At 48.8% G+C, this 20770-nt stretch overlaps 8 protein-coding genes across 8 annotated transcripts; 4 read left to right on the plus strand and 4 right to left on the minus strand.

Moving 5' to 3' along the window:
* Positions 1-613: 613 nt before the first annotated feature.
* Positions 614-2016, minus strand: I303_106907 (uncharacterized protein; the record flags this gene model as incomplete). The annotated part of the gene is made up of 5 exons (XM_065969469.1): positions 614-1078; positions 1205-1478; positions 1591-1716; positions 1802-1861; positions 1931-2016. The coding sequence occupies 5 exons, from the start codon at positions 2014-2016 to the stop codon at positions 614-616; spliced, it is 1011 nt and encodes a 336-aa protein (XP_065825541.1).
* A 342-nt stretch (positions 2017-2358) lies between these two features.
* Positions 2359-3757, minus strand: I303_106908 (uncharacterized protein; the record flags this gene model as incomplete). The annotated part of the gene is made up of 6 exons (XM_018411712.1): positions 2359-2514; positions 2606-2776; positions 2901-3141; positions 3222-3274; positions 3346-3418; positions 3519-3757. 6 exons carry the CDS (start codon positions 3755-3757, stop codon positions 2359-2361), a joined length of 933 nt encoding a protein of 310 aa, XP_018258913.1.
* A 657-nt stretch (positions 3758-4414) lies between these two features.
* I303_106909 (uncharacterized protein) lies at positions 4415-7719 on the plus strand (the record flags this gene model as incomplete). Its single annotated transcript, XM_018411711.1, has 14 exons — positions 4415-4507; positions 4604-4825; positions 4960-4996; positions 5082-5114; positions 5190-5326; positions 5401-5747; positions 5882-6114; positions 6201-6343; positions 6407-6553; positions 6608-6634; positions 6687-6885; positions 6958-7118; positions 7182-7382; positions 7447-7719. The coding sequence occupies 14 exons, from the start codon at positions 4415-4417 to the stop codon at positions 7717-7719; spliced, it is 2253 nt and encodes a 750-aa protein (XP_018258912.1).
* A 696-nt stretch (positions 7720-8415) lies between these two features.
* Positions 8416-11221, plus strand: I303_106910 (uncharacterized protein; the record flags this gene model as incomplete). Its single annotated transcript, XM_018411710.1, has 3 exons — positions 8416-8722; positions 8872-9232; positions 9379-11221. The coding sequence occupies 3 exons, from the start codon at positions 8416-8418 to the stop codon at positions 11219-11221; spliced, it is 2511 nt and encodes an 836-aa protein (XP_018258911.1).
* A 404-nt stretch (positions 11222-11625) lies between these two features.
* On the plus strand, positions 11626-12703 carry I303_106911 (uncharacterized protein; the record flags this gene model as incomplete). The annotated part of the gene is made up of 3 exons (XM_018411709.1): positions 11626-11952; positions 12024-12109; positions 12262-12703. The coding sequence occupies 3 exons, from the start codon at positions 11626-11628 to the stop codon at positions 12701-12703; spliced, it is 855 nt and encodes a 284-aa protein (XP_018258910.1).
* A 132-nt stretch (positions 12704-12835) lies between these two features.
* I303_106912 (uncharacterized protein) lies at positions 12836-15391 on the minus strand (the record flags this gene model as incomplete). The annotated part of the gene is made up of 10 exons (XM_018411708.1): positions 12836-12931; positions 12998-13116; positions 13169-14163; positions 14227-14278; positions 14333-14396; positions 14446-14603; positions 14662-14849; positions 14907-14967; positions 15047-15295; positions 15355-15391. The coding sequence occupies 10 exons, from the start codon at positions 15389-15391 to the stop codon at positions 12836-12838; spliced, it is 2019 nt and encodes a 672-aa protein (XP_018258909.1).
* Positions 15392-16068: 677 nt separating this feature from the next.
* I303_106913 (uncharacterized protein) lies at positions 16069-18834 on the plus strand (the record flags this gene model as incomplete). Its single annotated transcript, XM_065969470.1, has 11 exons — positions 16069-16158; positions 16208-16278; positions 16338-16370; positions 16419-16542; positions 16638-16869; positions 16925-16965; positions 17019-17235; positions 17310-17348; positions 17405-17733; positions 17786-17899; positions 17950-18834. 11 exons carry the CDS (start codon positions 16069-16071, stop codon positions 18832-18834), a joined length of 2175 nt encoding a protein of 724 aa, XP_065825542.1.
* Positions 18835-18882: 48 nt separating this feature from the next.
* I303_106914 (uncharacterized protein) lies at positions 18883-20687 on the minus strand (the record flags this gene model as incomplete). The annotated part of the gene is made up of 9 exons (XM_065969471.1): positions 18883-19006; positions 19061-19274; positions 19326-19488; positions 19538-19770; positions 19820-19841; positions 19891-20268; positions 20319-20463; positions 20514-20547; positions 20651-20687. The coding sequence occupies 9 exons, from the start codon at positions 20685-20687 to the stop codon at positions 18883-18885; spliced, it is 1350 nt and encodes a 449-aa protein (XP_065825543.1).
* Positions 20688-20770: the final 83 nt, after the last annotated feature.

A 20770-nucleotide genomic window follows, 5' to 3' on the forward strand; every position in this document is an offset into this window, starting at 1 on the left:
GAAGATCAGTTTTCTCACTCCGAAGAATGCAGCATTGCCAACGTTTTTAAGACTACGCTTGATGTCAGATCACGCTATCGAAGTTTAAAGTGATATAAGCTTATTGCGAGACGGGACCATGTGGAGCCTTTCGGTCAGCTTGTCAGTGTATTTGTCTCTTCTCGTCTGAGCCTGTGTAGCAAGGGGTATTCACACGTCAAAGGGTTGATGCCTTGCTCCGCTGGCAGCGGAACGCTGTCTCGCGAGCAACGGTATTCGGTCCATAAGTCAGATAAGGCACCGCGAGCGCCCTCGAACAAAGCCAGCTAGCTACATGCTGGAAGCCCGTCACCATCGAATAATTTTCGTCACGATAGGCGAGGATTACGAGCGATCACGTCTTATCTCGAGCATGGTGGCGTTAACCGAGATCTTTGGATCACATGGTGGTGCCGCACTGTTATCGTCCCTGGATTAAGGTGTTCTCTCATCATGCTGTCGCATAACCGAGGCAGAAGTCGTGAGAAACGGCTTATGGACATGTTCGTTGCATGCGTTGCATGTAATTGTTAATGATATATGATACATGATGATGAGATATAGGTTACCGCATTCGAATCAATCGTGTTGTTGATTATCTTCTTCCCTGATAGCTAATAGTCGCCGAAATATTTTCGTAACGCACAGCTCGAGCAGCCTCATCTTCCTCATCGTCCGAGTTGTAACCTCTTATCTTCTCAATATCATTCGCTCTCATCTGCCTCATCTCCTCAGTCCATCCATCCAGAAAGACTACCCTGTGCCTGTCAACCGCTTCCCAGCTCTCGTTGGGTTCGAGGGCTTGTGGGTACCACCCGCGCATGATCACGCCCGGTCGACCACCGTCACTCCATATCGAGGGGACATCGTAGTAATTGTACATGTCCAGCATCGCATCCATGTGTTCTTCGATCTCTTCGATATCGGCAACGCAGAGGAAATGATATCGCAATGCAGGGTGGATGTTCGTACGGTAAAGCTGGCTGATGAGGAGCGTGAATCGATCAGAGTATGCCGCTGGGGGCGTTACGCCCGGAAGTAAGGGGGCTCGGATGTTGGTCTATCAAGAAAGGTGAAACCATTAGCATCCGCATCAGCATGATGGACGAACAACATCATTGAACTCTCGATGGGAATCCGAGTAGAAGAGCTGAACGGATGGGTGTCCTGGAAAAGGTTCACTCACCTTGACAAACTCGAATTTCAATCCCGGATTCTTTTCCTTGAGTTCCGTGATATTGGTTCTGCGAGTCATTACAAATTTCTCTCCCGGTCTACCTCCTTGCTTATCCATAAAGCACCTCGTTCTCATCAAGACAGGAGTCAACGAGGCGAAATACCACCATCCCCTAGAATTGAGCTCGGTCCAGCTTTGTTCGGGAGCCGTAGTAGAGAGATAATAAGGATTGTTGAGGGCATTGTGAGGGGTTGACTGTAAGTCTGATGGAAGGACGAAGACACTATAGCGGAGCATGAAGCGTCAGCATTAGAATTTCATACCTCACATCCTTGATGAAGGATGATTCAAAGGATGAAGACATTTGATGGGGCTGCGAGTACGTATGAGCTCACCCTCGTCCTTCCCTCATCTCCTCAGCCAGATAGCTCCTTCCAGCTTCTACTTGCACTTCATCTCCTCGAAGATACGGCGCCAATGCTCGTCCCAACGTTCGCAGGTATACTTTGACATCGGGCTTGCTGTATTCATCCGTGACATCTCGTCAGCTTCGACTTCGGCGGTGAAGAGCGGGAATGATTGCTATATGTATCAATATAGACTCACTCATCATAGTCAGTTCCGGGACTGAGGTCGATCAACCAGTCTTTCGGGTTGAGGGGTATGCTATGATTGCTGGATGATTATTAATATCAGTATAATCTTCTGTGTCTGGGGTATGAAAGTGATACTCACGGCACAGGTCTCGATCTGTGATCTGTCCCAGCATTGACGTGTGCTCGAGCCTGGCGGAGGGTTTCCAAGTAAGTCCACAGTCTCATGTTGGCGTCTCAGAGTGATTATGAGAATGATCAGTAAGTGAGGAAGTGAGGATGAAGTGGATTTCATGATGATGAGTCGAGAAGAGAAGCATGTTATTGTTTGATTGTATGATTGTATGTTGATGTTGATTGATTGTGCGTTGTTGACGGTGGGGATGATGGTGACGATGATGCTGATGAGTGGGGGAGGGTATTTGCATGGCGACCAAGCGTAAACGATGTTCATTCATCCATCACTAGCTCAGGGCGATTCGGTCATAATCATGGTCCTCCTTCAGCAGATCTATCCTCGGACGTAAAATGAATGATAGACCGTGCATACAGCATGAGCTATCCCGACTGCTACTGCTGCTCCCCGCTCATCTGCAACAGCTTGTTCCAGAGTTTGATCCTATTCTGTCCATCTGAAGGCCAAGCGCCTGGGCTCTTGGAATGCAATCGATGATCCCACAGTTTCCCTTCTCCCAATTGCTCCTTTGCGTCCGGATGCGCAAGGATCTGATGTCGATCAGAGGAAACCAAGATCAGCGAATACAACAAGGATGTCATTTATAGGCAGGTCAAGGTGAGAGTAATCAGAATAACTCACATATACTGGTACATTCGCATATTCGTCCGGAGTACTACCCATCACCATCAGTCCTAAGCCCGCGATGTAACTGAGCGGGAACGGGAAGTTATGTATATTGAACAACTCCGTCTTCACCAGACCCGGATGAAGGTGATAGAAAGTATATTGTGGGAAACGAGTATTGAATTGCTATTTTCGCCTCAACTCAATCAGCTTCTAGAAAATCGGACCGAGTGTCATTGTTTATGGTCATAATCGCCCGGTACGCTCAGAGAGGACTTGGAACCGGCAGACAGGGTGTTCATGTGCTTACCAGGACCACACTGTCTAAGACAGTACTATCCCTCTTGGACTGATCAATAGTCAACAAGGCTTTCGATCTACCTTTCGCAGCTACGTTCTTCAGACTCAGATCATCCAGATCCAGAGGATAAGATAGACCGGTATTAGCGATGAACATGACTTTTGCGCCTGGACTCAGTAAATTGTCTTGTAGGATGAGGAAGGTGAAGAGGAATCGTGAAAGAGCTTGGATAGTGAATTCTTTGCCTTCGCTATGTGATCATATCAATAATCAGCCAATGTAAGTCACCGACAGTCCACCAAACGAAGAATGCACTCAAAGAGCACTCACCCATCTTCGTTCAGGTTTATGGTTCCAGTTGGTGGACCGTTTTGGCACATGACCTATCAAAGCAGCGCAGAGTGGGCCAACAAATCGACTACAACTATGATTCCGACAGTGCTGAAGGACTCACCACGTAGTCCACCTTATCGGTCCCAAGGGATGTCTTCAAATCATTGAATGCAGTCTTGATACCATTGACATATCTAATTCCATATCGTTGTTCAGCCCCAGAGTCTGATCTGACAAACACGATCGTGCGAGTGTCTCTCGGTCTCTTCGAAGAGAGGTGAGAGGGAGACTCACGATATGTCTCCTTTGACAAATCTGCCCTCAAACTCGTCTTGAGACAATTGTCGCAGCTTATCGATAACTTCTGACGCCCGCTTCTCGTCTCTTCCAAGTATGACTATTCTCGAACATCCTACCGAGGCGAGCTTCCGGGCTACAGCCGCTCCGATACCTGTGGTTCCACCGACTACTATGGCTGTTGAACCTGGTCCGAGCTTGAGGTCTTGCAGATCGGCTTTGGGGTTGGCTACCATCGTTGGAAGTAGCTATGGAAGGGATACTTCTGGACTAAGTTCAAGTTGTTGACGCGTATGTTTCGCCTGTGAAAGAGCTATTGCTATTTTTTGTCTACATATTTATATAACAGCGTCTACATCGTCCTAGATTGACATTGGTATTGAAGAGGTGCCCAGTAGGCTTGGTGTTCAGAAATAGACAAGGGCAGTCGGTCAATGATGACCGTCATGGGAAACCTACAACCACCACTGGAATCGATTACGATTACGGCATGGCGATCGAACGGGAAAAGTAAGGAAGACACGGCATACGGCCAAGTTGAATGGGGCTGAGCAGGGAGATCGCAGTGCCCGACACGGGTCCTACTATTGGTGCATTCTATCAGGATCCAGCTACGCCAATCTAGCTGGGCTCGAGTGGACAAACCCAGATAGAGGACGTTGGATGGGTGAAAACGTTCACGTATGGTGGAGGTGGGAACGGGCAACCATGACGTCGACGATGCCAGCGATGACAATTAAGATCCTGCCGCTTCTTGCACTTGACATCCTCTTACGCATTTGATCGAACTAGCAAGCATTGGTCCAATGTAGCTTTCCATGAGCCTCTTCTTCACCCGCAGCAACAGAGCCTTGCAAGCTATCAAACCCATATACAAAGCCGGCACACAGAAAATGTCCTCTTCATCCTCCACATCAAAATTGACCAATGTTCTGGGGAAAAGTAAATCGCCGTATTTACTACAACACAAAGATAATCCAGTAGCAGTGAGTGCCTTCACCTTTCCGACTGTACCTCATGAATCAATGAGCAACCCATAGATTACATCGCTGACATCTTATCTTGTCTGGTGTGTAATCCAGTGGCAAGAATTCACACCCTCTACAATCAAGCTCGCTCAGGAATTAGACAAACCCATATTCCTTTCGTCGGGATACTCGGCATGTCATTGGTGTCATGTCTTGGCGCACGAGTCGTTCGAGGATGAAGATGTAGCGGAGGTGATGAACAAGTATTTCATCAATATCAAGGTGGACAGAGAAGAGAGGCCGGATGTAGATAGGGTGTATATGACATATTTGCAGGTGAGCCAGATCGAACCGCTCAATCACGATCAACACCTGTCCTATTTTTTCCATTGAAACTGAAAGATCGGTCTCGAGCATGCCAATGAAACCCAGCAAGATGAGATCAGCTGATAGGATGGGTTGAACGACAGGCGACATCAGGAGGAGGTGGATGGCCTATGTCAATATGTGGGTAATCTCATTCGAATTTCAGCTAGTGCTAGATGAGAGGATGGCGAGTAGGAATACAGAGCGCTAAAGCGCTGCTGTACAGTCATGACTCCCACTCTGGAACCGTTCTTCGCTGGTGAGTGATCTCAACGACGCTGCATACTGGCTAATGACGGACAATGATTGTTAATCTTTTAATCTGTATGTGCAGGAACCTATTTTCCCAAAGCGCGGTTCAAGTCGCTTCTAATTAGAATAGCAGAACTATGGGAGGACGATAAAGAGCAATGTCTGGCTATGGGGAAAGGTGCGATCGAATCACTGAAGGATATGAGTGGGAGTGGGAGTGTGAGTAATCTCAAGGCGCAGCATATTTACCAATAATAATGATCTGTCATGTACAAAGCTTACACATTGTACAGTCCGCTAGACTGCCCGGAACATTAGATGAGATCCTAGCCACCTCCCCATCCAGCAAGATATACGCTCAGCTGGTCCAGATGCACGACGCGCGATACGGGGGATTCGCCCAAGGCGGAAGTCGGTCGGGAGGTCCGAAATTCCCAAGTTGCTCAATGACCCTCGAACCGCTAGCTCGACTGGCTTCCTACCCACTTTCAGAGCAGATAGATCGGGAGAAAGCCCGGGAGATGGGCGTAAAGATGATCAGGGGGATATGGAAAGGTGGGATCCATGATTGGGTAGGAGGCGGGGTTGCTAGGTATAGTGTCGATGCGAAATGGATCGTGCCTCACTTTGAGAAGATGCTGTGAGTGTCCCTTCTTCCTCTCCTCCACCTCTGCATATCAACCGGGTCACCAAAGGTTTTCCGATCACCCGTTCACGTTGCTCCCAAGCGACGAACCTGAAGGTGCTGGTGCTGAAATGCACTGTCCTCGACAGATACGACCAAGCCCAGCTGGTCACTGGCTCACTCGCTTTCGCATTGATCTCCAATCCCGACGAAGCGGAAGATGAAGCCCATCGAAAGATCCTCGAGGAAGACAGGAAATTGTGTTTCGATCTGGCAGCTGATATATTGGAATATACGCTGAGAGACCTCAAATCGCCAGAAGGTGGATTCTGGTCTGCTGAAGATGCCGATTCGGCTCCGGCCAAAGGGGCAAAGAAGTCCGGTAGGCTTTTGCTCTCTAAAAATAAATAGTCGTAAACAAGCTGATCCTAGATCTATTTTATTGCTATTTTTTCTTGCGCTTGACAGAAGGAGCGTTTTATATATGGGGTGCCCAAGAGATAGATGAGGTATTGAGGGATGATGCTGAGCTGGTAAGGGACTTCTTTGGTGTGGAGAAAGAAGGGAATGTGGAGTTGCAACATGATATGCATGGAGAAATGCGAGGCAAGGTGAGTCCTGCTTTAACATCACCCGGATGTGTGAATGGGCTAACATGTTCTGAGTTGACGTAGAACATACTGCATCAAGCTAAAGAATACGCCGTGGTCGCCAGTAAACACAACAAGTCGGAAGAGGAACTGACAAGCGTCGTCCAAGATGCGCTGAACAAGCTCAAAAAGCGTAGGGATACGAGGGAGAGACCTGGGCTTGATGACAAAGTAAGTAAGCTGTCCTACACACGAGCGTTAGGAGACTTCGCTGATATAGAATAGATCCTCACATCTTGGAACGGTCTTATGGTGGGTCATCAAGGTTACCATACATCCTGACCTGAGCTGAGGGCACAAATAGCTTTCCGCATTATCCCAAGCAGCTTCATCTCTACCTGATGAGTATCCTATCCAATCACAATGCCTCACTGCTGCTGAGGAGGTCGCATCGTTCATCAAGGGTCGAATGTGGGATGCGGATAAGAGGGAGCTGGCGAGAAGTTGGAGAGAGGGTAAAGGTCCTATTGGTCAGACGGACGATTATGCCTTCTTGATCAGAGGTGAGTTGGTGTGGTCCACCAATGGAACGGCGTCTCGTTGACTGCCTGATCTCCGACCCATCTATGCAACAGGCTTGTTGGATTTGTACGAAGCATCCGGGAGAGGAGAACACGCTTTATGGGCTGTTGAACTTCAAAAACGGCAAGACGAGCTATTCTGGGATAATGCTGGAGGAGGGTATTTCGCTAGTGCGCCCGATGAGCATGTGTTGGTGCGGATGAAGGATGCGCAGGTGAGTTTCGACACTGCTGCAGATACTTGAGGGACATTCAATAATGAGCACGACGCTTCGCAGGACGCTGCTGAACCCTCTGCGACTTCTGTAACCTTGCATAACCTCTCTCGCCTATCTCTGATCCATAGTGACGAGTACGAAAACTATGAGAACAGGGCTGAGTTGACGTATTTGTCCATCGGCCAAGAGTTGAAGCAGATGCCAAGGACATTCGGGTATAGTGCATGCGGATTGATGGATCTGGAAAAGGGATATAGAGAGGTACGCTATTCGAGGTTGTTATACTGCAATAATTTACTGAAGTCAACTCACGGTCACTCTGCAGGTCATCCTCATCGGTTCCTCCTCTGATCCCATGACAGCCGATCTATTACGGCTTATCCGCTCCATGTATGCGCCTAATCAAGTTTTGATCCATATGGACCCGTCAAATCCTCCCACTGGCTTGGCGAAGATCAATGCCGTAGTGAAGTCCTTGATAGCAAGCATTGAGGCAGGTAAAGAAGAAGGTGTGAGTCTGAGGATATGCGAGAATGGGACTTGTGGAATACCGGTCAGGAACATTGTGGAAGCCAAGAAGCTACTAGGCGTTTCGTAGGTTGATCAGCGCGGCCGAGCAGATGGCGTCTGCATCTGGTAGAGATCCCTCTAGTGGGCTGTGTCTGATCGGTACGAATCGGTATGTATCTGGTGACAATTGCGATTTGCGATTCATGGCTAAATTGCTACTATACTTGAATGAAAATGCATGCCGCATTCCGTGTTTGTGGTACTCCGAAAATAGCACGAGGGATGTTCGGCTGAATGCGGATTATTGCATAACGAATTACCTAAATCAGCAGCATTTCTCCGGCGGTAACGAGAAATTACCATAAGCCATGAAGAAAACAAGCTTAAGCCACGGAGGAAAAGGCGGCCGAACAGCAAGAAAAGGGGGAAGAGCCAGGAGATACCAGCAGACGAGGTTGAGCTGAAATAGAGGGATGAGAGGAGGAAGGGAAGAATAAACGTGTCTTAAGGAACGATGAAATTACCTCACTCGGAACATTCCTCATTCCTCATTTCCCACCGTACAACCATACAACCATACAACGTCATCCTAGTCCTCTTAGTACGCATCTGCGTGGGAACTCAAGCATCCGTGTCCTCCCGCATACCGCATATAAGACTATATATACATATACATATCATCCCATACTCCCTCTTCCTCTCTCTCTCCCTCTTCTTCAAGATATCATACATCGACAACGACAACACACCCGAAAAGAAACCAAGTCGATCGACATTTTTCAACATGTCGACCGCAAATACCAACTCACTCTCTCCCTTCGGGACAGCTCGTTCGACTGTCCAGGGTACTCCCTTATCAGCTGAAGAGCTGAGAAAGACAGATGCTTACATGAGGGCATCCCTCTATCTCTGTCTCGGTATGCTTTATCTCCAAAAGAACCCGTTACTCAAGGAACCGCTCAAGAAGGAACACCTCAAATCGAGATTGTTAGGTCATTGGGGTTCAGATTCAGGTCAGATTTTTACGTATATCCATTTTAATAGGTTGATCAAGAAGTACGGATTGGATGGATTGTTCGTATCTGGTCCAGGTGAGTTTGGCCTTTTATCTCTCTTGCCTTTCCTCATCTGCCCACCTTCTCTCTGCTTCGCCCTCTCTCTTCTTTCCACCTTCCAGTCCAGTAATATGTGATACCTGCTGCCTGGCGGCTCTGTCGCTAACGTCCCACTACTACCTCAGGCCACGGTGCTCCAGCCGTCCTTTCCCAGTCATACCTCGAAGGAGTCTACTCCGAGGTCTACCCAAATATCACAGAGGACGAGGAAGGTCTCCGACTCTTCTTCAAGCAATTCTCTTTCCCCGGTGGAATCGGTTCCCACGCTACCCCTGAAACACCCGGTTCTCTGCATGAAGGAGGAGAATTAGGGTACTCAATTTCCCACGCTTTCGGTACCGTGTTCGATCACCCCAATTTAATCACTGTCACCATGGTCGGAGACGGTGAGAGCGAGACTGGTCCCTTGGCTACTTCTTGGCACTCAACCAAGTTCTTAAACCCCATCACCGATGGAGCAGTGTTACCTATCTTACATCTCAATGGGTGAGTAGACGATTCTTTTGCGCAGCAATATATTGAACGACATATCTCCATGTGCATCTTCCCACGTCTGTCTTTGCTTCCCCCATTCTTCCTCAACCTCTCATTACCATCTGGCAATTATAGCTGACCCACACTTGCACCCACAGATACAAGATCAACAACCCTACCGTCCTCTCCCGAATCTCTCACGAAGAGCTCGAAGCCCTGTTCATCGGATATGGATGGAAGCCATACTTCGTTGAGGGATCCGACCTCGAGTCCATGCACCAAGCAATGGCGGCTACCTTGGAACAAGCTGTTCTCGAGATCAAGCAATACCAGAAACAGGCCAGAGATAGTGGAAAAGCCTTCCGACCCAGATGGCCTATGGTAGTCCTCCGATCGCCTAAGGGCTGGACTGCTCCTCGAGATGTTAGCGGTCATCACCTCGAGGGATACTGGAGAGCTCATCAAATCCCCCTTGCGGATGTCGCTACTAGCACTGAACACCTTGCCTTGCTTGAATCCTGGATGAGATCGTACAAGCCAGAAGAGTTGTTTGTCGACGGTAAACTCATTCCTGAACTCAAGACACTTGTTCCTGAGGGCAACGCAAGAATGTCTGCCAATCCGGTCGCCAATGGTGGTCTGGTTAGAAAGGCTCTTCGACTTCCCAACTTCACCGACTACGCTTTGCAAGTCACTCCCGGTGTCACTAACGCACCTAGTATGAGCAACATGGCGAAATGGCTGCGAGACGTCATTGCTGCCAATCAAACCAATTTCCGACTTTTCGGTCCTGACGAAACTGAGTCCAATAAACTTGGTGCGGTTTACGAAGCTGGAAAGAAGGTATGGCTCGGTGACTACCTTCCCGAAGATGGAGACGGAGGTAACCTCGCTCATGAAGGTAGAGTCATGGAAATCTTGTCCGAACACACCGTGGAAGGATGGTTGGAAGGTTACGTTTTGTCGGGCCGACACGGTCTTCTCAACTCCTACGAACCCTTTATACACATTATCGATTCGATGGTAAATCAACACTGTAAATGGATTGAGAAATGTTTGGAGGTTGAATGGAGAGCCAAGGTGTCTTCGCTCAACATCTTGCTTACTGCTACCGTATGGAGACAGGATCACAACGGTTTCACTCACCAAGATCCCGGTTTCCTCGATGTCGTAGCCAATAAGTCCCCAGAAGTCGTCCGAATCTACCTTCCACCGGACGGAAACACTCTTCTCTCAGTCATGAACCACTGTCTCGACAGCAAGAACTACGTCAACGTAATCGTCGCCGACAAGCAAGATCACTTGCAATACCTCAACATGGACGAAGCTATCGCTCATTGTACCAAAGGTTTGGGTATCTGGGATTGGGCATCTACCTTCCCCGATGAGGATCCCGATGTGGTCATGGCATCATGCGGTGATGTTCCAACTATGGAATCTCTCGCAGCCGTCGCTTTACTTCGACAATACTTGCCTGAACTCAAGATCCGATTCGTCAACGTCGTCGATCTCTTCAAACTGATCTCGAATGTCGATCATCCTCACGGTTTGACCGATAAAGAATTCAAGGCAATCTTCACCGACAACAAACCTATTATCTTCAACTTCCACTCTTACCCATGGCTCGTACACCGACTCACCTACAAGAGGCCTGGTCACAACAACATCCACGTTAGAGGATACAAGGAGAAAGGTAACATCGATACTCCTCTCGAATTGGCTATCCGAAACGAGACCGATCGATTCTCCCTTGCCATCGATGCTATTGACCGATTACCAAACCTCAAGAACAAAGGCAGTAACACCAGGGAGAAGTTGCTCAACGAGCAGATCTCAGCTAGGACCAAAGCCTTTGAGAATGGTATCGATCCTGAGCAGTACAGAAATTGGAGATGGGAATTTGGACCAAGGACCGAAGGTGTCCTGGACCAAGTTCAGAATAAGCTGGGTCTTGGTCAAGGTGATCAACCTCCTGCTGCCGTTGTAGGTACTTCCGAGTAAGGCGGAAATTCAAACGGACATTGGTTTTAAGTGAAAAGCCAGGATAAGAAGCAGAATGAAGCAAAGTCTGGTACTATGTAGTTATGAAATGATCATGCATCAAAATTATGAGAACGTTGCAGCTCAGCTGGATTCGTCCAGTGATTATGTTCAGTTTACTACTCTTGGAGTCGGCGTACAAGAATTATGCATGGGGAACAAGGAATAGATGTTTGAAAGATGCATCCGAGTAAATCGCCGATGAGTCGGCCAACTAAGCGGTCAATCGGTCAAAGATGCGAGTAACAACACAAAAGACGTTATAAACCCTCTCTTTCAACTATCTATTCATCATCCGTCTTTCTACTCTACCGTCTGCACCTCACTTTCGCACTTTCTGACTGACTCAAATACAGTTGGACACGATGAAAACATCTTCTCGGTTGTATCATCAAGCCGCCGCGCAAATCAAGCTCTCCCCATCCCTTAAATCGCTCGTCAACTCTCCTTCCTCTTTACCTTCCCCTATCCCCGCACCATCCATAGCCACCACATCAAAGCTATTCGATTCTATACGCGCAAGAGCACCATCAGAACTATCTAGAAATGCATGGTTGACGGTGGGAACTGCGGCGCTGTTGACTGTTAATTCGCCGGAGGCGATCTGTCAGTTGTGGGATTATGCGGGAAGGAATAAGGAGGATGCAGGTGTGATGCGTGAGGTCGGGTTGAAATGTATATCTTTCAATGGGGTGAGTTGAATAAGCAGGAATCTCCATGTGTCTACTGAAGCGACCCGGAAGTTGACTGATCTTATGAGTAGATACCGCGGACGATCAATGGACTGGGGGCTTTGAGGTCGCATCTCCCGGAGGTGGTGAAGCAGGCTTTGCCAACTAAGTCTTATCGGTGAGCAATTCTCCTCACTATGTCTGGATCCACTCTCTTCGTTCATCTCGATCCTCATGTTCTCATTGCTCATTATTGCTACCATGATCTCCGTTGTTTTTTCGCATTACACTAAGGCCCAGGATGGAAAGCTGATACATCAACTTCACTAGTCAGCCAGATGAGACCAACATCTCCAGGATAACATCGCAGAGTCGTGCATTATGGGACGCTATATACACACCACACCACGAAAAGCTCCTCGATAAACTAGCTGCATCCCATCCTGATCTACCAGTACATATCCTCAACTCACATTACGGCGCCCTCCTCTCTGATCCTCCTAATCTCCCTTCACCTCGTATCGGTCGAGTGCTCACCTCGGTCATCGCTATAACCTGCCTGAGGGCGCAACGCGGTGTCGGACCTCAATTGACAAGTCATGTCTTCGGGCTGAAGAAAGCTGGGATAGAAGAAGGAGCGCCTCAGGAAATAGAGGGCGGTGAATGGCTGTGTAGCGATGAGGGTGCGACATGGGTTATAGAAAGTACGGATCGGGTCAGTGAGGTTGTCACAGGTGGACAAGTCACATTTGGTGGACCACCAGGACAATGAGAATCGATGAGAAGTGAGTTGCATCAGTCTCAAGTCATAGACAGAATGCATGTGTCATACGCATTGAGGCTACAACCAGGATGAGTGGCCCCCAAAGAAAAGACAATGCGATAGATAAATACGAATTCAATATTATTCCTGTTCGGGCAGTACAACATCTGCCCTTTCATTCCTCGCAATCTTTCCGAAGATTGATCTAAGATCCTGCCATGACTCTACCAAAGGCCACTATGCGCGAAAACGATCGTCAGATAGTTCGGATGGGAAAAGATGGACTGATCGGCGAGGACTCACGAAGATCATCGCCAACGTGCTTACGAAGACGAACGTTGCTGATGCTACACACTGCAGCGTGAAAAGACCTTTCGAATACACGACGCCAGTACCAGCGAGAGGTGCAGGGATGAGTACGACTAGGGCAAAGGTCAGATAACACGCTATCTACGTACTAAGCTGCCGACTTACGGATGACCAGCAGGAAAGCCGCCGTGATGAGTCGAAATCGGTTTTGGGATCTCTCCAGCTTGATTACACCTTCAGCATACTCAGCATCCGCTGCTGCGCTTCTTCCAGATCCTTCGACTTTCGCTAAAGCAGGCTCGTAGTCAATAGGTCGATTCGAAACCGGATTCCCATCTTTCTCGCTTTCGTTTGGGGTTGAAGATGGCTCGTGAGAAGCGTGCCCGGAACCGATCGCTCGAGTGAGTTCGAAGTCGAATGAAGCCGGTCTGAGGAACGATATGCCGATCGACAAGATTGCGCCGGCACCAAGAGCTGACAATGATCCGGTCAAGATCACTTTACTTGCGGTCAAATTTGTTGTGTTGATGGTCCCCTGAAGCTTCACAGCGGATACTAGCCATCCGATAAATCCTACAACCAGACCACCGAGTACACCCGTGATGGCTCCGACTTTGTTGAGTCTGGTCCAACACATCAGAAGCCCTATCGGGAAAACACTGCCAGAAGTGCAGACAGCCATGAAGTAGAACAAGAAATTGAGGTCCAACCCGATGTGCGCAAATACAGTATTGATGCCCGCTAAGAAGATCGCCCAACCGATTACGACAGCGTGATTGACCCTCATCATCTGCGTGTTTGTGGCTTGTTTATTGAAGTATTCTCGGTATATGTCGTACGACGCTATGGTGGAAACAGCTACGTATTGTGCTGATAAAGCAGAGGTAGTCGCCATGAATGCAATGATGGTGTACATGGCTGGACCAGCTTTGCCTAGGATAGCGATTGACGCATAGGGTCCAGCGAGGCCTGCACCGATCTCAGCGAGGCTAAGAGGGTTGGGATAGGTGGGAAAAGCTGGATTTGACTCCAAGGCTCTGGCAGCTAAGCCCATGGAAGAACCGATTCCGAATGCCACGGAGAAGAAGAAACAACCGGCGAAGATGAATGCTTTGCTCGTTCCTGCAGGTCGAGAGGCGATACTTCGTTGCCAGTATGACCTGTACCGATACATACAGACTTCGAACAACTGTACGGCGGCTGAGAAAGTCGTCCGGACTCACTGATCACAGAAGGAGCGACCAAAAAAGGAAGTCGCAGTGGTAACAGCATAATCTAATATGTGGACTCAGCCGGATGGTCATGTATAGTACGCTCAACTCCACTCACACATTCCGCCTTCACTTCGAAATGACAAGTACGAAGTGTGAGCATTCCCGACAGCCGGAGAAGCCTGATTACATGCTCAGCGATAAATCAGAGTCGTGACGAGCTAGACTTACCTCGCCAGCAGCAAGAAGCAGGTCATAGAGCTTCCCAGGAGATCCAATGAGATCACCTCGAGTGTAGGTTGCCAGCACCAATACCAGAAGACAGGTAAAAAGAATACAGCAATACAGGTAATCGGCCACAAAAGTTGCTCGCAAGCCGCCAGTCAACACTATCTTGGGAATGAGCTCATCATCCGTCATCGGTGGAAAAATCCTAAGGACACTCACCATAGGCTACAATGACTAGCGGAAGTAACCAGATGCCAGCATATCCACTGATACCTGTAATCCCAGTAATGACACCAGCTCCGCCGATCAGGATCTCGCTGCCAACGACGAAGTTCGCTACGATCGCCGCAAACATGTACGCCAGGTGGCCAAGGACGCCGAACCGGACTTTCGCAACTTGCAAGTATCTGGACATCTTGTCAGTATTGTGATGATGATGGTTGTTTACTGTGTAAAATGCTCACGTTGAAGCGCCGCCAGCGTTGACTTTCACTTTGGACGAGATGAACGCGAACGCGGCAATTTCTGACAGCCACGCAAAAGCGAACATGAGCCATGATTCTCCACGGAGGTAAGGCCTCAAATGACTTTGAATACTACTTACCGACGAAACCGCCCATGCCAAACCACCAAGGGATTGAGACACCGTAGAGGTACGTCAAAGTACCAGTCTGAAGGAAGACCGCGGGCCATACCCAGGCAGAAGTGATCCCTACCGACAACATACCGGTTTTGACTGATCGAGAAGCGGAAGAGAACTCCTCGATTCGCGAAGGATCAAATGTTGTGTATCGTCGTTGTATCCACGTAAGCCCGTTCATCGCGATGGCAAAGAATGCTCCACCTGCGAGGACTGGAGTATACCGCTCAGCCTGTCTTTCATCTCATATGTTCTGCGTTGTTTGGACTTACTGGTGGCATAACCTGCGCTTTGCGGTAAGAGAGACATCGTGTCAGTAGCTTGTTTGTCAATGACTGGGTCCCAAAATCTTGGGAACGTAATTGATGGTACATTTTATATGCTTATTCCAATTCGGACCTGCATTATGATCCACAATTGAGCAGAGGCTCGGAAGACCGAAACACTTGATCATGCATTTCACAGGACCTGTCCCAGAGAAAAGCACAAATAGTGGTCATGCGGCACACCGAGTCGAGGAACCCGCTTGGAGATCACCGTGAGTGCTGGCGTAAGATTGCGTTTGTCGGTGAGATGTATATGGTGAGATGGTGAGCTGCGATAACGTGATGATTGGATTATGATATTTGGTTATTTGATTTTTTCGGTCAAATGCAACAAATCGCGTCATCAAACGACTTTAGTTATCCTCCTGCCTTTTTGGTCATTCTGATTTTTTACTCGTCCCTTCCCTCAAGCTCGACCTTTACCTTCAGGCTGGCTAATACCTGCATTGGACACATCACGCAATGAATGACTATCCTTTGCGCAAGCGACTCTCCTCGCATGAGAAGCGGCCAGAAGACCACGCGACAATACCTTCGCCAGAACATCAATCCCAGTGGAACCGTCTCCTATGGCGAGGTCGATGACTTGCTCATACGAATTGTCACCGATCCAATGCTCGATATACCCTTCTACCAGTCATTCGATTCAGGCGTCCGATCATGAGCGACGGTCGACATGAGCCGCCCGTTGATCCAATCGACATCAGATGGAAGATGGCGGTAGCCTGTGATGTATGTAGGCGGCGAAAGGTGAGTCAGCCTACAAGAGTTCAATGAACTCCACTGAATCACCTCAAAGGTGCGGTGTGATGGCGAGAGACCTTGTTCGAGATGCAAGAAAGGGAACAGGGAATGTACCTTCTCGATACCGTAAGTCTGCAGACGTCTCATGCTATCGCCCACAGCTCACAGCAAAGCTATCTTCACAGTCGGCATATTGCCCGCAAGACGCAGGATCCAGGGTAAGCACACCTCGTAAGATTTTGATCATGTCTAACATCGAAACGCAGTCCCTCGAAAAGAAGCAGATCCTCTTCCTTACCCACCGACGACACCTTGTCACCGAAAAGACCGTGTTCGCAACATAGTCATCCAGAAAATAACGGTGGAAGAGCGTCTCGCGGCCGGGAACAGGTGAGTAAATCTATATCAGATGGCATCACTGACATTACTAGCCTTCCGATCTTCCATCCAAAGACCATCTCTTGCTCATCGATCCGGATGATCAGATCGTTTATTCCGGTCCGTCCTCTGGCATGCCCTTATTCGCTCGTCTAGGTCTACTGAGAACTGTCGAGGTCTCGGAGAGCGAAAAACATAGCAGTCAATTCGCATCCCATTCGTCGTCTGCGTTCGGTATTACGAGCGCAGCCTCAGCCTCCAGGGATTATTTCGATATGTGTCTGCAAAGATGTCCACAAGACCTCATGAATAGTTTGATAGGACACAATCTCAGTACTCGTGAGTCTCTGGTCTCAGAAAGCCCTCTAATGCAATGGCTGACATACAGTTATAGCTGTCTTCTTTCCACTTCTACATGCCCCGTCATTCCTTTCCGTAAGATTGCCACGACAAATGACATACGATTTATCGGCTTACCACAATTGCAGGAATTCATCGCAGTCACCGAACGCCGGTTGAAGTGCACACCACAATATGGAGCGATGCTCATGAGTATCCTGGCGGTGACAGCGAAACTGGTGGATGGTGGAAGGGGCATAGTGCCTGCGGCAGACAAGGCAGGGGAAACGTATTACGAGTTCGCGCAGGATCTGCTACGAGTTAGCATGAATAAGCTAGACATACGGCATATACTGGCTTTGTATCGTGAGTAGAAAGACATCCTAGTGTTCAGGCTTTTATCATCAGAGCTACCAGAAGCTAAGCTGTGCTACCTGTAGATCTCGCTTTATTCGCTGAGGGCCGTAACGGATCGTCAGGTGAGTCACTTCTGATACTCCGGATCTGTTATAAAAGTGTTTCTGAGTTTGAGTAGGCATCGCTTCCAGCTTCGTTGCCGAGGCTATCGGGCTTGCATTTGCTACGGGCTTGCATAGGAGCACAGACGATTTCCGCATGGACCCGGTGACGATGCAAATTCGTACTCGGCTGTTCTGGTCGCTTTACTCCCTCGATATCGCGCTGGCGTACTCGCAAGGCAGACCTGCTTTGATCCGGCTTTCCGAATGCAGCATAGAACTTCCTGCGGTGGTGGATAATGGGATGATCACCAAAACACAGATACTGCCCCAACCCGATGATGATCCACCTGTGATCATGGCTGCAGCAGTCAAAACGATAGAAATATACATCGTGCTTGAACAAGTGAGTGAGATGGTCGCGGCTTTGAGGTAGGCGCAGCTGATATCGCTAGTAGGTCCTGTCTGCTATCAACGCACCTTTTCTAACCATATCACAACGCTTCAACCTCAGTGATCCCCCCAGACGCCGCAGTGAGAAGCTGGCAAGGGCGCTGTTATGTCTTGACGAGGTGAGTCGATCGATGAAGGATTTCATCTAGTCCTTGCTGACTGCTTCCAGATCGAGCATAGCTTACCGCCATATCTCATCACCGTCCCAATACCGTCTGACACCTCGCTTAATCTGGTCTTCTTGCAATCTTCTCGTCTTCGATCGACTCTATTATTCGTGCGAACACTAATCGCCCGACAACACCTCATCGATGAATTCGAAGAACATCAACAGCCTGACAGCGAGCCCAGCGAGAGCACACTTGTCGCCTGCAATCTATCTGTTGACATTGTCAAGACATATTCACGATTACGACACTACGGATTCCTGCAATATTGCAGTTTCACCGCGGTATCCCACTTGACCGCTGCCAGTCATACTCTCATCGCGTGCATGATCAGAAGCTCCAACTTGGCCTTCGATCATCGACCTGATCTCCTTTCCGCAATCGATATGCTTATACTCTTCTCTACCCGTTTCCCCTCCGCCAAAACGGTTTCACATCTTTTGCTTCAGCTGTCGAGGGAATTAGACTTGAATCGTGGCGACAGTAGCCGTCCTTCGAATGAAGCACTGGCAATCCGTGTCCTGGCTCGAAAGATGGCAGCCTCTCCTGCAGCTGAGCTTATAACCAGCAGCAACGATCGAATAGAGATACCACCTTCGCCTTTGCGCACACAACAATTGACTCCGGAACATTTCGATTACGACTGGCTCGTTCGCGCAGCTGGCAATGAGTCAACTATGGACCGAACAGATCTGCAAGATTCCCACTCCCTACCACCATTGGCGGAAGCCGTTGGGGATGGTGCTTTGAATGCTTTTTCTACACAAAGTACTGCGAGAAGTCCGTTAGATTTGGACTCACTTTTTGGTAGTCACAATGAAGAATTGCCGCCAGATTGGGGAGACAATTTCTCCTTTCTAAACGACGGGTTGTTTGGGTCTTTATAGATACTTCACCATAGCAGAACATGTGCGTGCATACATCACTTTCATAGATCAATCTATGAGAGCACGAATGTGCTTCTTCCATTCCGGCCAAGCTCCCCATTTGCCCTCTGAGTCCACCTCTTCTGGACCACCCTCTCCAATCAGTTTAAGCAAGTTCTCTGCGTAATCGAACCTAAATACCATTGTGAGTCAATTACCCCTGCAGGTAAAAATCTAGTCGACTCACTCTCCTGGATGGCCAAGAATGAGAACAGAGTGAGAGTCATTGTTCTCATCGGGATGAGGTTCAAGCTCAAGCGGCGTTCCGCTCCAATGTGCAGCAAGCACCCTAGCTTGCATTTCCGAGAAGGGCCAAGGTATCGCTTCAGCGTGTAGCAGAAGGAAAGCGAGAGTGGGGTCAGGTAGGTAGAAAAGCTGGTGAGAGTCGAGGTTGTGCACGCCTGGAGAATGAAAGAAAAGGATTCAGCGATGTCCGGGCTAGTTGTACTTACGATGACCACCTTCCAATGTTGCTTCTGACACTGCTTCCGTTGGAGGCCTAGTCGCTCCCTTTGGGACTTGGGGGTACCTCAAGAGGGGTGCATTGTTGAATGGAGGGTCAGTGTCTCTCAAGAACTCGAATCTGGCAATATAAGCTGTTGCGAAAATGATGACCTGTGCAGCGAATCCAATCAGCGTGAGCGCGTCAGGTATTTTGACTCACGTCCACATCGTCTACAACTTCTCCAGAGATAGTCACAATCCTGCCGGTCCTGGACTCTCCAGACGGTGGATGGACTGCGTCCATCGGAGACAGATTGGCGACATGATCCGGCCAACCCTTGTCTTGCTCCGTGTCGTATCGCAGCTTGCTTCGGAAGGACCGATAGATCTTCCTTGGTGCGCTTGTTGACCTGTTGACGACGAGCATGCCCAGTTCACGCACAATATCCGCGCCTGGTCCCGCGTCAGCTGCATACAGTCGCATTCGACTCACTAGAAGGACCGCCCCCGACGACCATCACAGCCTATGCGTAAATTTTAGCTGAGCTCTATCGGCCCCTCTTGTTGACTCACCTTGTCCGCAAAGGCCTCAGACTTTCTGTACCATCGGGAATGTATGATTTCCCCTTTCCACTCCCAAAGTCCATTGATGTACGGGATAAAAGGTCTCGAATCGGTTCCGTTAGCCACTACGATATGGTCGAATTGTTCTTCAAAGTTTTTACCAACGTCAGGGGAACTGCTGGGGAATGATGGAGTCCATTCAACCAGCCATCGTTTCCTAGGGGAATGATTTGCCGGAGTATGCCTAACTCGTGTTACTGTCCTGTTAAGCTGGATGTATTTGCTGTACCGCTGAGCATGTCGCACTTGGTATTCGTAGATCGTTTCATAGGTAGGGTTCTCAGCGGTACCGTCCGGGTACGGGTGGGATCTATATGGCATGATATCCTACTGTAGCCTCTTAGCATTTCCAGATTGAGTAACATACAAGTACTCACCCTTGGAGTATTCGCTGTGACTCCCGCGTACATTGGTGTCGGAGTCGGAGCAGGTTTACCTTGTCGTTCCAGGTCACTCAAAGCGATTGCATGACCCACCTCATCGAAAGAGATGGTACAGGGAGCAGGATCGGGATCGAAATTCCTGCTTAGGTGATCAGCTGAGCTAACGGTTCAATCGATTCAAAAGCTTACCAAAGACCACCGACTGCATCTCGCGCCTCGTAAGCTACAACATCAAAACCTTTTCGGACAAATTGTTCGATGGCGCCGAGACCACTAAAAGTTGTCAGCGATATCATGCAAACTTTCGACTCACGCTGGTCCACAACCTATGATCAGTACAGAGGGCTTTACTGCGATTGTCATTGTGCGTGACGATGATGGTATGGAGAACATACGAAGCGACCTTTCACCTCCGAAATATACTGCTTAAACGAACGAAATGCACC

Source organism: Kwoniella dejecticola, chromosome 8 (genome assembly GCF_000512565.2).
Source record: "Kwoniella dejecticola CBS 10117 chromosome 8, complete sequence".
Lineage (NCBI taxonomy): Eukaryota > Fungi > Basidiomycota > Tremellomycetes > Tremellales > Cryptococcaceae > Kwoniella > Kwoniella dejecticola.